Genomic DNA, 18,057 nt, shown 5'->3' on the forward strand with positions numbered 1-18,057 from the left:
GAGAGGGATGGGTTGGTACCAGTCAGACAGAAGAGACAGATGGGTTGGTACCAGTCAGACAGCAGAGAGGGATGGGTTGGTACCAGTCAGACAGAAGAGACAGATGGGTCGGTACCAGTCAGACAGTTTAAGTGCTAGTTTGGATACCAAAGGGATAAGAGGTAGTTGCAGCCAAAGAGATGCTTTATGAGTGAAGCCCCTACAGACCTGCCATTTTGTTTTGGTTGACTGACTGCTTTCCTGCCTACATGGAGCCCCTGTGCATTTAGGAGCTATAGTTTGGGAAATACAGAGAGTAAAGTGGGCAGACTTGACTGCTGGGCTCCTTGGAAAGCAATGGGGACCAATTTAGTGCTCCCCACACCCTTCCCACCAAGTGCCTGAGGAGGCCATTTTGAACTCCCCAGGGGGTTGTGGGTGACAGCCACACTGAGTAGGTGTAAAGGCGGGGCGGCGGAGGTGACGTCACGCACCCGGAAGCGGAGGGTTTCCCCCGTTTTGCAGGAGAGAGAGAGAGAGAGAGAGAGTGTAGAAGGAGGTGGTGGAGGTGGAGGAGGAGGAAGATGGCGGCAAAGTCGGACGGCATGCTGGGGGTCGGCTCCGGTTTCGCCCAGCTGCATAACCTGGACGAGGCTGTGGCCGCCGCTGCGGCTGGAGAGAGGGGGGGCGGAGGGGAGGACGGGGAGCCCGGAGAGAGCAGCTCCATCCACATCTGTCACTGCTGCAACACGTCCTCCTGCTACTGGGGCTGCCGGAGCGCCTGCCTGCGCTCCCTCCTGGGCAAGGGCAAAGGTGCGGGCATGCTGGGCGGCCAGGCGGGGGGCAAGGGGGACAGGGCCTGGCTGGACTGCCTCTGGATAGTGCTGGCCCTCATGGTCTTCTTCTGGGACGTGGGCACCGACCTGTGGCTGGCAGCCGACTACTACAGCAAGAGGGACTACCTGTGCTCCAGCCTCACCCTGGGCTTCGTGTTGGTGCCCTCCCTACTGGTGCAGATCCTCAGCTTCAGGTGGTTCGCCCAGGATTATACTGGCGGGGGGCTGGGGGCGGTGGAAGGGCTGAGCAGCAGGGGCCCCCCTATGATGGGGAGCATTCACCACCACTACCAGCGGCATCACCCTTCCTACACCGCCGAGAGGTTCTGCAGGATCTCAGTCTGGCTCTGGCAGTCTGTCATCCACATCCTGCAGATGGGGCAAGTGTGGAGGTAAGGGGGGCAAGCATGGGGGGGGCAAGTATGGCATGCTGTGGGAGAGTGGCCACTAGGGCATGCTGTGGGAGAGCGGCTGGTTGCCATATTCAGCCTGTGGCCCTCCTTGCCTTCATTTCAAATCTTTGCTGAGAGTTACAGTTGGACATGGGGTCTGTAGCACAACAACATCTGGAGGGGTTACAGGTTGGACATGTTACACAGAGAGGTCATACAATGCTTATTGCAATGGGTCAGGGAAGCCCAGTCGGCGGCCCTCCAGCTGTCTGGACAGGCATTGGTACCAGACACTTGCCCCAGCCCAAATGGCTTAGTGACGTGGCTAAAGGGCAAGGAATGCACGGCCTGTGTCCCTTTCATCTGGTTTGGGGCCAGTCTGGATGTCCCTGTTTGGTACGTCAGGAAAGGATTGACACAGATTGGTATGTGCCATAAATAATGGTATGGTAGTCAGGGGTGGCTCTGGTGGTGTTTAATTGCAAGTCCCAGTATTCATTTTGGGGTCCCCTAGCAGTTGACTGATGGCTGGAGGGCCAAGCATTGAACTTGCATAATTGATAGGTCACACAAGGATACAACATCCTTCCCTCCACCCAGTTTTGGGGAGTGCTGAGTACGCTGCAGCTTCCCTCTGTCTGATGTTGTTATAACCTTCCCCCCGTGAGTAAAATGCCCCCCTATGCCCTAATGCTGGGCACCAGGCAGTGATATGCACACCCAAAGCATCTGTCTGCCAATGTTCTACCTGTACCAGCCTTGCATCCCTGAGATATACGAGCCCCCAGCTGTCTGCACGAAGGTGGGCCGAGCTGGATAACCTTCCCGTACCATCGGAGGTGGGATTGCTCACTGCAGATTTCAGGCCACTGCCGTCTACACACCCCGAGTATACCGAAATCTAAATTGCTTTTCATGGAGTCAGTAGATACACTGAGGCTTCTGATGTGATGCGTTTTTTTGGAGGGGAATGATTAATTGTATCCGGCTGTCTGTTTGGTGCAGAGCTATAGTGTGTCTGTGTGTGTCAGTGTGTGTAATGACAGAGCCATAGTGTGTCAGTGTGTGTGTGAGGGTAATGGCAGAGCCATAGTGTGTGTGTATCAGGGTGTCAGTGTGTGTGAGTGTAATGGCTGAGCCACAGAGTGTCAGTGTGTGTGTGTATCAGTGAGTGTGAGTGTAATGGCAGAGCCATAGAGTGTCAGTGTGTGTGTATCAGGGTGTGAGTGTAATGGCAGAGCCATAAAGTGTCAGTGTGTGTGTATCAGGGTGTGAGTGTAATGGCAGAGCCATAGAGTGTCAGTGTGTGTGTATCAGGGTGTGAGTGTAATGGCAGAGCCATAGAGTGTGTGTGTGTGTGTGTGTCAGTGTGTATCAGTGAGTGTGAGTGTAATGGCATAGCTACAGAGTGTGTGTGTATCAGGGTGTGAGTGTAATGGCAGAGCCACAGAGTGTGTGTGTGTCAGTGTGTGTGTATCAGGGTGTGAGTGTAATGGCAGAGCCACAGAGTGTGTGTGTGTCAGTGTGTGTAATGGCAGAGCCATAGAGTGTCAGTGTGTGTGTATCAGGGTGTCAGTGTGAGTGTAATGGCAGAGCCACAGAGTGTCAGTGTGTGTGTCAGTATGTATCAGTGAGTGTGAGTGTAATGGCAGAGCTACAGAGTGTGTGTGTGTCAGTGTGTGTGTATCAGGGTGTGAGTGTAATGGCAGAGCCATAAAGTGTCAGTGTGTGTGTATCAGGGTGTGAGTGTAATGGCAGAGCCATAGAGTGTCAGTGTGTGTGTATCAGGGTGTGAGTGTGAGTGTAATGGCAGAGCCATAGAGTGTCAGTGTGTGTGTGTGTCAGTGTGTATCAGTGAGTGTGAGTGTAATGGCAGAGCTACAGAGTGTGTGTGTGTCAGTGTGTGTATCAGGGTGTGAGTGTAATGGCAGAGCCACAGAGTGTGTGTGTGTCAGTGTGTGTAATGGCAGAGCCATAGAGTGTCAGTGTGTGTGTATCAGGGTGTCAGTGTGAGTGTAATGGCAGAGCCACAGAGTGTCAGTGTGTGTGTGTGTGTGTCAGTATGTATCAGTGAGTGTGAGTGTAATGGCAGAGCTACAGAGTGTGTGTGTGTCAGTGTGTGTATCAGGGTGTGAGTGTAATGGCAGAGCCACAGAGTGGGTGTGTGTCAGTGTGTGTAATGGCAGAGCCATAGAGTGTCAGTGTGTGTGTATCAGGGTATCGGTGTGAGTGTAATGGCAGAGCCATAGAGTGTCAGTGTGTGTGTCTCAGTGTGTGTGTGAGTGTAACTGCAGAGCCATAGTGTGTGTATCAGTGTGTTATCAGTGAGTGTGTGTGTATTAGTGTGTGTGTGAGTGTAACGGCAGAGCCACAGAGTGTCAGTGTGTGTGAGTGTAACGGCAGAGCCATAGAGTGTCAGTGTGTGTATCCGGGTGTGTGTGTGTATCAGTGTGTGAGTGTAACGGCAGAGCCACGGACTGTCAGTGTGTATATCCGGGTGTGTGTCAGTGTGTGTGTATATCAGAGTGGGTGTGTGTGTGTGTATCAGGGTGTGTGTGTATCAGGGTGTCAGTGTGAGTATAATGGCTGAGCCATAGAGTGTGTGTGTGTATCAGTGTGTCAGTGTAACGGCAGAGTCACAGAGTGTTGGGTGCTGTCCGACAGCCGGTGGTGCTGAACTGCAGAGGGCTGTGCTGGTTCCCAGCGGCTGTGGGACACACCATTCCCTCACTCACACGGGGAAGCTCCCCCCCCAGCCATAGATTGTAGGGGCCGCACAGCTCCATAACAGGGTAATGTCCCTACATTCCCATCCAATCACTGTTCCTATGGATCCCTATCCCTTTGCCACTCAGTGGCGCTGTTTCTGCCCCAGATGCGGGGGGTATGTATGGGCCTGGGGGGGGGGGGGGGGGGGGGGGGGGGGGGGCAGGACGTAGATCAGCGTGCCTATACTCATTGTGATGCCTTGCAGCCTCCTGAGCAGGGAAACCGCCTGAATGGGCCATTTTTCACACTGAGAAAGAAGACGTCTCGGCTTTGATAAAGGTGCAGCCTTTTCCTTATGCCTGATTGGCCGCGGGATGCTATTAGTGCGCTCGTTAGTGTGTCCTACAGCCGACTTTGTAGCCCGCAGGCCTTGCCTTATATCTGTGCCTGTGCTCCTCGGCCGTGGCTAGTAGGCACCCTTACACATTTACCAGCCTGAAATTGTATTAAAATATCCCTCATTTCCCACTGCTCGGATTGGGGTTAAATCCTTAGCATTTGGTTGTTTGTAGTTTACTGTGCTCCACCCCTTATACATGTATAAAGTTTATATTGTGAATAAAGTACCCCCTGTTGTAACATATAGGGATATTATAAGCCCCCGAGGAGTTCCTTATAATATATAGTGAATAAAGTGCCCCCTATTGTAACATATAGGGATATTATAAGCCCCCGAGGAGTTCCTTATAATATATAGTGAATAAATGCCCCCTATTGTAACATATAGGGATATTATAAGTCACCATTATACAGGTCATAGAACTCCAAAGTGACTTCTAATATCCTTGTATTTTACAACAGGGGGCACTTTATTTATTATAATTTACAAGTTTCAGTGAGTCATGTGACAGAAATGATATCGCCAAGCTTCAATTATAACTGATGACATCACAAAGCACCATTTATAAGGATATAATTTACAGTTTGGTCCCATAGATATAGGTATATTATCTAAATGGGGCTCATTTTTGCTTTAGAATAATTAGAACTGCGTTACTGGTTGTCATGGGAGATTGCATATTGTAAGTAGCATATATTGACTGTAGCTATCTTGTTATGGGAAATCAGTGGGTTGGACTACAACTCCCAGCACCCTCAACTCCAAGCTGTTAGTGTGATGTTGGGATGTATAGTTTAAACGTATCTATATGGGCTGTAGGATCTTTACCACTACTCTGAGAGTGTTCGAAGGTATTCTAATTAAATTTGTGCACTTGGGTGGGGGTGGGGGGTAAAGAGGCTGTTCACCTTTGAGCTAACTTTTAGTATGATGTAGTGATATTCTGAGACAATTTGCAGATGGTCTTCATTTTTCATTATGTGTGGTTTTGTCATAATTTCACTTTTTATTCAGTTATCTGGTTGCTAGGGTTCAAATTATCTTAGCAAACAGGGAGCGGTTTGAATGAGAGACAGAAATATTTATAGGAGAGAACCTAAATAGACGTTTAAGATATAAAAAGTAACAATAACAATAAAACTGGAGCCTCACAGATCAGTAGTTCTCTGGCTGCCGGGGTCAGCGACCCCCATTTGAAAACTGGAAAGAATCATATGAAGAAGGCAAATAATTCAGAAACTATAAAAAATGAATAATGAAGACCAATTGAAAAGTTGCTAAGAATAGTCCATTCTACAACATACTAAAAGGTAACCACCCCTTTAAGGCAACCTATGGGGCAGTTCAGGTAAAACCCCCTGTGTCTTGTCGCCGCTCCGACTGCCGCTCGCTGTATCCGTGACCACAGGGTCCCACTTTCATACCTGGCTGGGACGTCGCTGCTTCCGAGGTGACACTTTTTAGCCAAATATCAAGGTCGGCGAATGTTTATTGATCCTTGTAATTAGCGGAAATATGGCGATTTCAGGAAACAATATAATTCTCGTTTTTCCCCCTTTGCGCTATATATCACTAAATGATCGTTTCAGATGTCTGACATTGGCTTTGCAGCTGTAACCCTGTGTATTTCAGTATTCTCGCATCCTTACAGCCAAATTGATCATTTAATTCCGACGAGTCATGTGACTGCCCCGGCGCTGTGATTTGTATCCCTCCCTTTCCGTGTATAAATGGTATTGTCTGAATTAGACACAGTTGTTTAGGAGGGACTCCTCTGGCCAAGCATGACTCTCAGCTGCCGCTGAATGGGATTTAGGCGTTTGTGCGTTTCGCATATCCGTACGGCTGAACCATTCCATGTGCGCCCCGCTGGCCTTACACTGTATGTGCCGGGAATGTACCATTGCTTCCTTACAGGGGGGTTCCGGTGTGAGATTTAATTGGGTGCAAAACAAGCTGTTTTAATGGCTTATAATTACCAGGAGTTCATTTTATTGTGTGGGTGTCGGGGGGATTGTTAGAAACGCATGCCTATCTGCCATCAGCGTTCCTGCATGGAAATTGTCTCTAATAAATAAGAATCTTTTGCTTCGGTTTAATAGAGCACTGACACCTACGCTCCCTGGAACCTGTGTTGCGTGTGAGATTAGCGCACTCTCTCGCTGATAAATCTGCCTTCGCTTTGCTTCCACGCACAAGATGGATGTTCTGTTGCCGGAAAATATTGATAAATGACTGTGTCTGGCTGCTCCGTTGCAGTCGTGGTTGAGCCACAGTTTATCCGCGTGATTCGTGGCAACTTGTTACAGATTGTAATGGGCTCTTGTTGCTCATTTTGGGCACCATGTTGGTCATTTTGGGCACCATGTTGGTCATTTTGGGCTCCATGTTGGTCATTTTGGGCTCCAGGTTGGTCATTATGGGCTCCAGGTTGGTCATTATGGGCTCCAGGTTGGTCATTATGGGCTCCAGGTTGGTCATTATGGGCTCCAGGTTGGTCATTATGGGCTCCAGGTTGGTCAGTGCCTGGGACTTTAGCAGATGGAAAAGGTAACAGGAGGTGCTACTTCCTGCAGTAGGCTCCTGCATGGGTCCAGTTGGGCAGGCCCGTACTCACACCTGCAACCCCCCCACCCAAAATGGGGTTAATTACCAGCCACAAGACCAGAAGTGACATCACTCCAGAGGCTGATCAACCAGGTAATGGGAAAGAATTACTTGAACAGTAAGGGGTGTATTTATCATGCTGTGTTAAAAGTGGAGTGAAACATTACCGGTGATGTTGCCCAGGGCAACCAATCAGTAATTAGATTTCTTGGAGAATTGTGCTTACTTCAGGGGAATGCCTATGTAGGTTCGATATGTAGTTGGGGGAGAGCCATAGTGTGCTGCTGCCTACACTGCTAGCAATGTTACTCATCTTGTAATGCTGTGCTAATGGGAAGAGACAGGCAGCCTGAGTCCTTCATAGAGGCATGTGGAATAAAGGCATATAAATATACATGGACACTTAAAGGGACACTGTCATGGTGTTTATGGGGCACTTTTTATCTCTAAATGACGCTGTTACACAGCAAATAATTCCCTCTGCCATTTAACCTTTTATTCTTGTACCAACAAATGTATTTGTAGCTGTAATATTGGTGTGTAGGCGCCATCTCAGTGCCTTGTGCCTGAGTCTGAACTTTCAGCCAGCGCTACACATTAGAACTGCTTTCAGCTAACCTATTGTTTCTCCTACTCCCATGTAACTGGAGGAGTCCCAAGCCGGACTTGGATTTCTTACTATTGAGTGCTATTCTGATACCTACTGGGAGCTGCTATCTTGCTCCCTTCCCATTGTTCTGCTGATTGGCTGCTGGGGGGGGGGGATATCACTCCAACTTGCAGCGCAGCAGTAAAGTGTGCCTGAGTCTGAGCTTTCAGCCAGCGCTACTCATTAGAACTGCTTTCAGCTAACCTGTTGTTTCTCCTACTCCCATGTAACTGGAGGAGTCCCAAGCCGGACTTGGATTTCTTACTATTGAGTGCTATTCTGATACCTACTGGGAGCTGCTATCTTGCTCCCTTCCCATTGTTCTGCTGATTGGCTGCTGGGGGGAGGGGAGTGCTATTCTGATACCTACTGGGAGCTGCTATCTTGCTCCCTTTATTGTTCCTAACAACAAATGGTTCTGTGGGTCAGTACTGGCCTCAGGATTTCTGGGGGTCCCCAGCTAGGGGGGATGTCCAACCTGCAACCCTTCATTCCCTGTTGTACTGCAGCCTCCTTGGGATTTTGGGAGTTGCAGTTCAGCAAGAACTGAGTTGGTCTAGTTCCTGGCCAATCACAGCTTCCCCTGGTTACAGGCCTGGAGAAATCTTTGTTGGTTAGAGGAATGGAACATTCTGCTGGTTACCAGTAAGTGCAGATTGTCTGTGTCAGAAACGCCTGTGGTCTCATTTCACTGCTCATTAAAAATGCATAAAGTACATGTGTAGTACCGGCCCCCCGGGGAGCCCCCAGCGCTGACCTCTCTTATCCACTCGCTTACGTGCAGCCTTTGTTTCGCTAAGTGGGAGGGGCCTGTACTAACAGCGTTATCTAACAATGGAATGAGTGAAAGGCGCCCTGTCTGCGCTCACGTCAGCCGATATAGGGGCAGCGAGAACTTACCGGTGAGATGGAAATAGGAAACCTACACTGTTATAATTTCATATATTTATTAAAAATGGGTGCCACTTGGGTGCCCCTGAAAGAGGCACCTCTGATTATATTTGAATTGAAATCAATTTTTTGTGTGCCATACGTATATACAGTACAGATATGGGATCCCCTATCCAGAAAGCTCCGAATTACGGAAAGCCTGTCTCCCATAGACTCCATTTTAATTGAATAATTCAGAATTTTAAAACTGATTTTCTTTTTCTCTGTAATAATAAAACAGTACCTGTACTTGATCCCAACTAAGATATAATTACCCCTTATTGGGGCAAAACAGCCCTATTGGGTTTAATTAATGGTTAAATGATTCCCCTTTCTCTGTAATAATAAAACAGTACCTGTACTTGATCCCAACTAAGATATAATTACCCCTTATTGGGGGCAGAACAGCCCTATTGGGTTTATTTAATGGTTAAATGATTCCCTTTTCTCTGTAATAATAAAACAGTACCTGTACTTGATCCCAACTAAGATATAATTACCCCTTATTGGGGGCAGAACAGCCCTATTGGGTTTATTTCATGGTTAAATGATTCCCTTTTCTCTGTAATAATAAAACAGTACCTGTACTTGATCCCAACTAAGATATAATTACCCCTTATTGGGGGCAGAACAGCCCTATTGGGTTTAATGAATGGTTTATTGATTTTTTAGTAGATTTAGGGGTAGGAGATCCAAATTGCGGAAAGACCCTTATGCGGAATACCCTTGGTCCTGAGCATTCTGGATAACGGGTCCTATACCTGTATATATGACATACTATATTCAGCTCTTCGTTGGATTATACTGGGAATAAGGTAAGAAGCCTTAGTATAAAGGTGGCCATACACGGTAATATCCGCTTACTTGGCAAGTTTGCCAAGCGCGCAACCACCTATGGGTGGTCGATATTGGGCTAATTCGGTGGTTTGGCCCCAGGGCCAAGTTAGGACGGCAGGTATAGGCGCCTGTCATTCAGGGACCGCATCGGCTCGTTGATGAAAAATCAAACCTGCCAGATCAAGATCTGCCCGATTTCAGGCCCGTCGGTAGTGCCCCTACACGGGCAGATAAACTGCGGAATCGGTCTAAGGGACAAATACTGGAAGCTAGAATTGGGCCATGTATGGGCACCTTAAGATCTAGATCTGACGAGGAACTGGTTATATCTCTGGAGACATTGGCATTTATCCGCTTAGTAGACCCAGCCCTGTGCCGCCTCCCGCCGCGTGTTTGTCAGGGAGATTAGAGAGCAGAAGAAAATAACCAATTGCTAAACTTGTTTGAACCGTTTGAGTTTGTTTTTCAATAGAAAAAAAAATGTTTGTTTCCTCCAAAAGTTAGAAAACAGTATTTAAGTGCAGCTGGTGCTTTTGGTGGCGCTGCCCGAGATTAGCCGGGGGGGAGGGGGGGGGATTGTTTGCTTCGTGCAGCTGCCTGGCACCGGCCCCCTTCCCACTCACTCGCCATCTGGGTACAGACAGACTTGGCCTGGGATTAGCTGTGAGGGAAGGAGTCGTGCCGATATGGCGCCACCAGCACGGAGATGTTACGCTGATTGGTGGGGGGCATTGCATGTCGGTGGGCACACAGGGGGGGCAGTAGTGTAACTGCCTACACATAGGCTTCCTTGGGCTCCTAGGCTTGTACCTAAACAATGATCCCCAATAGTCACAGCGTGAAGGGAATAAGGGAATAATACATTTGTATTGTTGGGTCTATAAAGAAGCACCCCCCCCTTTTTTTTTTTTTTTTAAAATAACTGTCCCCCCCCCCCCCTCCATCTTCCCTGCTATAACTTTTGCTGGCAGATTTACTAATATTCATTTTTTTTCTGGCCTTGAAAGTCATATAAACTCGAGATGGGATACATTTTTGAGTTTACGTTTGAAAATTACAAATTTGTTCAATTGTTTGGGATTGTTAAATCCCCAAAACATTGAGTTTAAACGTTCATTTCCAGGAATTCTCTTTATTTTTCCCGAACAGGAATTACTACAGCAGCCATTTTAGGAGCATCGGAACAATAAAGTCAAATGTTTAAGTTTTATTTGAAACTGGGTTAAATTGAAAACAATGATGGGATTAACTTCCCCTTGAAAATGTGTAAAAAGGAAAAATTATGGGATTTAACTTCCCCTTGAAAATGTGCCAAGGACAGGCTGTCACTGACTATTAGAAGCCTCTATAAGACTCAATGATACTCAGCAGATCAAACTTGCAAGACTTTTTATTTTTTTTTACAAAAAAAAAAAGTTAACTAAACATTAATAAATCACAAATTATGGGAGTTATTTTCGGAAAACTCAATTTTTGGGGGGGAAAATTCAGAAAAACTCGAATTTTTCAAGAAACAATATCCGAAAAAGTACTGCCAAAAACCAATTTGTAGATCTCGAAAATCTCTAGAAGTGAGAAACAAAACTGACTTTTTCTCAAAATTGCTTAGTAAATGTGCCCCTTGGTGTTTATGGAAGGTCCAGTCGCCAGACCCGCACATCCCTCCATTGCAGAGCGCTGATAGGCTGCTATCCCTGCGTATTACTGTAAAGGGGAGGAGCTTGCATTGTAAGATATTATTGGCCTGTTTGAAAGCTGCATTTGCCCAGAGCAAGCGAAATGATTCTGATTGGCAGTCGGCCCATTGGGCTCAGACATTGGGCTCAGACATTGGGCTCAGACATTGGGCTCAGACATTGGGCTCAGACATTGGGCTCAGACATTGGGCTCAGACATTGGGCTCAGACATTGGGCTCAGACATTGGGCTCAGACATTGGGCTCAGACATTGGGCTTGGCAGCCAGCTTAGCTACAAATGGTATAATGTGGTGTTACTTTCATAGATAATAAGGGTAATAATTACTTTTTTTTCCCAGTTACTTTCATTTGTCCTATTTTGGTTTTGTTTTCTTGGAATAAAATTTGGGGGGGGGGGGGGGTAATCCTGTTTCTTCTTATACATCTACATATATGTAACACGTATGGACTTCATATTCCAACAATTTGTCAAAATTTCACATGTTTAAAACTCATTTTTTTCATAAAGTCTGATTTTGTTTTGTTTTTGTTTTTTTAATACCTCTTACTGTCTCACCATCTCCTTTTATTATTTTGAAATAAAACCAGTTTTACAATTATTTGTCTCATTTTATTTTTGGATTTCCCATTGAAGGGCTGATTTATTCATCTTCGAGCGAGGGGGTCGGGTAAATCGCCTGAGAAATCTGCGGGCTGGGTTCTCTATCAGGGTAACAGTGTTTTACAATTGAAGACATTTTATATGATTATTATTGACATTTGTATTAGATGATTATTTAAAAAAAATGCACTTGATTTCAATAATTCTCTATTGCGGTGAAGGAGATAATTGCACTTTTAAATATATATATATATACAGTATGTGTGTTTAAATATATTCATAAATCAGCCCTTTATTGTATTTTTCTCTGTTTCCAGCACTTTGTTTGGCATGGTGAATTGGTGGTTGATCTGGGGATAAGTCAGATGTTTGTTTCATACAGGTATGGGATCCGTTATCCAGAAACCCGTTATCCAGAAAGCTTTGAATTATGGAAAGGCCATCTCCCATAGTACATGTACTTGATCCCAACTAAGATATAATTGCCCCTTATTGGGGGCACACCAGCCCTATTGGGTTTATTTAATGGTTAAATGATTCCCTTTTCTCTGTAATAATAAAACAGTACCTGTACTTGATCCCAACTAAGATATAATTACCCCTTATTGGGGGCAGAACAGCCCTATTGGGTTTATTTCATGGTTAAATGATTCCCTTTTCTCTGTAATAATAAAACAGTACCTGTACTTGATCCCAACTAAGATATAATTACCCCTTATTGGGGCAGAACAGCCCTATTGGGTTTATTTCATGGTTAAATGATTCCCTTTTCTCTGTAATAATAAAACAGTACCTGTACTTGATCCCAACTAAGATATAATTACCCCTTATTGGGGGCAGAACAGCCCTATTGGGTTTATTTAATGGTTAAATGATTCCCTTTTCTCTGTAATAATAAAACAGTACCTGTACTTGATCCCAACTAAGATATAATTACCCCTTATTGGGGCAGAACAGCCCTATTGGGTTTATTTCATGGTTAAATGATTCCCTTTTCTCTGTAATAATAAAACAGTACCTGTACTTGATCCCAACTAAGATATAATTACCCCTTATTGGGGACAGAACAGTCCTATTGGGTTTATTTAATGGTTAAATGATTCCCTTTTCTCTGTAATAATAAAACAGTACCTGTACTTGATCCCAACTAAGATATAATTACCCCTTATTGGGGCAGAACAGCCCTATTGGGTTTATTTAATGGTTAAATGATTCCCTTTTCTCTGTAATAATAAAACAGTACCTGTACTTGATCCCAACTAAGATATAATTACCCCTTATTGGGGGCAGAACAGCCCTATTGGGTTTATTTAATGGTTAAATGATTCCCTTTTCTCTGTAATAATAAAACAGTACCTGTACTTGATCCCAACTAAGATATAATTACCCCTTATTGGGGCAGAACAGCCCTATTGGGTTTATTTCATGGTTAAATGATTCCCTTTTCTCTCTAATAATAAAACAGTACCTGTACTTGATCCCTCGATTGGGTTTAATTCATGTTTAAATCATTTTTATTTAGACTTAAGGCATGGAGATCCAAATTACAGAAAGATGCCTTATCCAGGAAACCCCAGGTCCCGAGCATTCTGGATAATGGGTCCCATACCTGTACCAGAGTGAAATTATTCCTGACTTTTATTTTTTTCCCCATATTCTGAATTTTCCAGATTGTTAGTTATTTTGCTTAAGTATTTAAAAGTATCACCATAAATACCGATATATTGACCATAAAACCCCGCTATAAAGCGAAGCTAAGGGGGCTATTGTCACCATAAATACCGATATATTGACCATAAAACCCCAATAAACAGAAGCTAAGGAGGCTATTGTCACCATAAATACCGATATATTGACCATAAAACCCCAATAAACAGAAGCTAAGGGGGCTATTGTCACCATAAATATTGATATATTGACCATAAAACGCCAATAAAGAGAAGCTAAGGGGACTATTGTCACCATAAATATCGATATATTGACCATAAAACGCCAATAAAGAGAAGCCAAGGGGACTATTGTCACCATAAATATCGATATATTGACCATAAAACGCCAATAAAGAGAAGCTAAGGGGACTATTGTCACCATAAATACAGATATATTGACCATAAAGCGCCCCAATAAAGTGAAGCTAGGGGGGTAGTAACTTTAGGCAGGTTGTGCCCCCGTGCCGGGTAGCGCCAAGGCAATACATTTGTACAAAGCCGCTCCTAGTTATACGGGCAGGACAGATCCCTGGAGTATAACAAACTCCGTACAATACAACGCCGCGCTCTTTCTGGGAAGCAGATAGGACATTTTTGTTTTCTGTAATTAATTAGACTGATAGATATCAGTATTTTATTTTCTCCAGTGCGTCAGAGTGAGAGCCATTGTTATTATTCCCGCTCAGTCGCGGGCAGTGGATTCATTAGGAGATTGCAATCCGTCGCTGTGTGGGCACGAGTCGCAATTTGTTCTACATCGGAGACATGATCGGCCTCCATCTTGCTTTCTCCAACATAAAGGCAAACGTCCTTTTATTATGAAATCAAATCTGGAAATGCCTGATAGAAACCCACGGATTATTCCCATCAAGCTACACTTACCCATTGGAATTTTATGGAAATCGGCGTTTTCTGCACTACAAAAAAAATCCCGCTCATCGGTATTACATGGGTCGCTGTCGATGTTATAGGATTTCATAATAATTTAGATTAAAATAACATGAAAACCAGAGCAAGCTTTAAAGGGGACAGTCATTAAAAAGTAGAAAATCAAAGAGGGGCATTCAGGTTTGTTTGGTATTTCTTTTTACATTTTATTCTGAGGGTGTTGGTGTTTAAACGATATGGTTGCTAGGGAAAGAACAGTTGCCGCGTACCCCCTTTTTCAACATGGGCTCGATGAACAGTGTGCGGAATATACTCTCTGTCTATTGTTTTAAAGGAGAAGGAAAGATAAAAACTAAGTAATATATAGAGCCCTCTATCAAAAGAAACACAGGATTTCTTGTCTCCTTTTTTGTAAACATGTTCTTCAGGTATCTGACTTCTCTCTCAGAAAAATCTTCATTCCCTGGGAGTCTGCGCAGCTCTCTCCTCTTTTCCCTTCGCCTGCCCCCCCCCCCATAAGAATTCACTCCCTCTCCCATCAGAATGTGTGATCTGAGCTATCAGCAGCCAGAGCTGTAGCAGGAAGCTACTGAGACCAATCTAAAATGGCAGCTGCTATCTTAAACAAACAGAGGGAGCTTCTAGGGCTGTTACTCGGGTATGGTAATGCTTTCTGCAGAATAAAGGTCCCCATACACAGGCTGATTCTAGCTGCGCTGTGTATGGGCAGTACCGACGGGCCTGCCTGACTGATATCTGGCTTGAAATCGGGCAGATATCAATTGGGCAGGTTAAAAAAAATCTAGTCGGATCGGGGACTGCATCGGCCCCAGGGCCAAACAATCAGATTAGCCTGGATTCTCCCGATATTGCCCACCCGTAGGTGGGGGATGTCGGGAGAAGATCCGCTTGCTTGACGACATCGCCAATCTGAAGGTGTATTGTTCTAGGTGGCACTAATGTGGCAAATCTATTGGCAGTAAAATGCCAAAATGACTTTCCTTCTCCTTTAATTAAGAATTAAGAAACGGAACTACTTTCACTTAGTAAAACAAGTAGGTAGCAAAACAAACTACCAGTCGGCAGACATGCCTTCCTTAATGAACTGCTCCTTGTCTCATTGCCTAACAAAGGCTGAAGTGTATGAAAGGGATCAGTTTGTTTATACAGAGCTCATTATCTCAGCTGATTTTTTTAGTGAGCTTCCTAAAAGTTCCAAACCGAGTATGTCATTTAAACAGAATTCTCCCTTTCTATAAATAACGGCAGGATACAGAAATACATCAATCTATCCATTTTCCTGTACAGTATTTAAGACCTTCCTGGCTGCTAATTCTAAGGAACCGTAGAGAGCAGAGCCGCCTTCTCCGGGAGACTGTAACTAATGATCTGACTGGCAAGACAGACCCATCTGTTCATTTGTTAGATTTTTTTTCTCAATTTCTAAGAAAAGGAACTAAAAAAAAAATGTTGAGTCTTTGCTCCAGTCTGGCTCCGCATAAAGATGGAGTCGGGCAGTGAGTTCACTTAGAGACGGCAGACCCTATTGGCTCAGTTGTCCTGGGAGCCACATATAGCGTATGGCTGGGCCACTGCCGCAAACATTATGGGGACATTTTCAATATCAATGTCTTTTTTTATATATCCCCAAACAAAAGGAATTCTGGGAATGAATTCCAAACTCCTAAAAAAAAATCCCATTTACATGGGTTTATCCTATAGGCTAAAGCTCCCCCACTGGGTTTAAAGCAAAAGCCAGGATAATAGCTGATCAGATTCCCAACTACAGACCCAGTTTTGCCCTTTTTTGGGGCTCATCGGGGTAGTGCAGGGTTTTATGATCAGCTTAGACAGAGCCAGGGGAACACAAGGAATTCTGGGAACTAATCTCAAAGAGCTCCAAGAAAATCCAATTTACATGGGTTTATCCTATAGGCTAAAGCTCACCCACTGGGTTTAAAGCAGAAACACGGATAATAACTGATCAGATTCCCAACTACAGACCGGTTTCGCCTTTCTTGGGGCTCATTGAGTTTGGAATTCATTCCCAGAATTCCTTGTGTTTGCTTTTATCTGTATGAGGCAGTCTCCTCAACCTTAATGATTTGTTTGTGAAACCACATGGTGACTCTCCCTAAGCTGATTGGAATATCCTACACTACACTGATGTACCCCAAGAAGGGCGAAACTGGTCTGTAGTTGGGGATCTGATCAGCTATTATCCCAGCTTTTGCTTTAAACCCAGTGGGTGAGCTTTAGCCTATAGGATAAACCCATGTTAGGAGTTTGGAATTCATTCCCAGAATTCCTTTTGTTTGCTTTTATCTGTATGAGGCAGTCTCCTCAACCTTAATGATTTGTTTATATATCCCCCAACTGTTTTGACGTGCTTGGTATCAAGCAAGGAACTTGGACGTCCTGGATTGCAGTTCTGATCGACAGCAGCCATTTTCTAGAGCAGTGATCCCCAACCATTGGGTCGTGAGCAACAGGTTGCTCCCCAACCTCTTGGGTGTTGCCCCCAGTGGCCTCAAAGCAGGTGCTTATTTTTGAATTTCTGGTTAGGAGGCAAGTTTTGGCTGCATAAAAACCCAATGTAATTGCCAAACAGAGCCTTCTGTAGGCTGCCAGTCATCATAGGAGCTATCAAACAGCCAATTATAGCTCTCATTGGCACCTCTAGGAACATTTTTCATACTTGTGTTGCTCTCCAAAACCTTTTCCATTTGAACGTGGCTCACGGGTATAAAAGGTTGGGGATCCCTGTTCTAGAGGCTTTAGTCTCCTGGCTGAGGTGGGCTTTTGATCGTTTCCTGTTCCTTTATATTTCCACCCCTGTAGAGGAATATCAGAGAACAAATGCACACTCCACTTCAATGCTTCTCACACAATGCTCGTCCCTGAAACGTCTCACCAATGTGAATAAAAAGCCGTGACGTTTTTGTAAGAAGCGTTGAAGCGGAGTGTTTCTTTTTGTTGATGTTACTTTATGAAAATACCATAGAGATAATATTGCTAAGACTAGTTAAGTAGGTCAAAACAACAAAGGCCAATTTAGATGGGGTTGACCCCCACTTCAGCTCTTTCATGTCTAGGTTGAACTTCAGCAAAGCGCAAAAGGAATAGGGGCACGAGCCATGTGTGCTGAAAGGCAACCAGTTCCTGGACCCAATTAAAGGTCCCCATACACGTTAAGGTCCGCTCGCTTGGAGAGGTCGCCAACTGAGCAGATCTTCTCCCAAAATCCCCACCTATGGGTGAGCGATATCGGGGGAATTTAGGCTAATTCGGTCATTGGGCCCTGGGGCCAAATGATCGAATTAGAACGGCGGAATAGGCACAGTCGGTTCGGGGACTGCATCAACGATCAGGGGTCAATGCAGTCCCCGATCCGACTGAATTTTTTAACCTGCCCGATCGATATCTGGCTGATTTCAGGCCAGTCGTTGTTTCCCCTACACAGGCCGATAAGCCGGCAATTGGTCTAAGGGACCGATATCGGCAGCTACAATCGGCCCGTGTATGGGCACCGTAAGGCTGATATCCCACAGAGCGGTTTAGTCGCCCGTGATAGATCTCTGCTGACCGCTCTGAAATAATGACAATGGAAGATGTGAAGGGCTTTCCACCAGCGAGTCTCCTATTTGCTGCCGGTGGAAAGCCCTTCGGATTTTCCAAGCCGTATGAAGTTGCCCATAGGCGGAAACTTTGTGTAACTTCGGGAATACTGAAGCGGTGCGACGGCCTTTCCACCGGTGACTCCTATTGTTGCTGGAAAGACATTTCGGAGCGGTTAGTTGACAACAGAGATCATGGGCGAAT

General features: G+C 45.2%; 1 protein-coding gene across 1 annotated transcript in view; it reads left to right on the plus strand.

Moving 5' to 3' along the window:
- The first annotated feature begins 504 nt into the window (after positions 1-504).
- The window catches only part of xkr6 (X-linked Kx blood group related 6), a 101,903-nt gene continuing 84,350 nt past the window's right edge, over positions 505-18,057 (plus strand). Inside the window, 1 exon segment of the mRNA NM_001033943.1 lies at positions 505-1,207. Within this exon segment, the coding sequence (NP_001029115.1) occupies positions 564-1,207 (644 nt within the window). The 5' untranslated portion in view covers positions 505-563.

This window comes from Xenopus tropicalis, chromosome 5 (genome assembly GCF_000004195.4).
Source record: "Xenopus tropicalis strain Nigerian chromosome 5, UCB_Xtro_10.0, whole genome shotgun sequence".
Lineage (NCBI taxonomy): Eukaryota > Metazoa > Chordata > Amphibia > Anura > Pipidae > Xenopus > Xenopus tropicalis.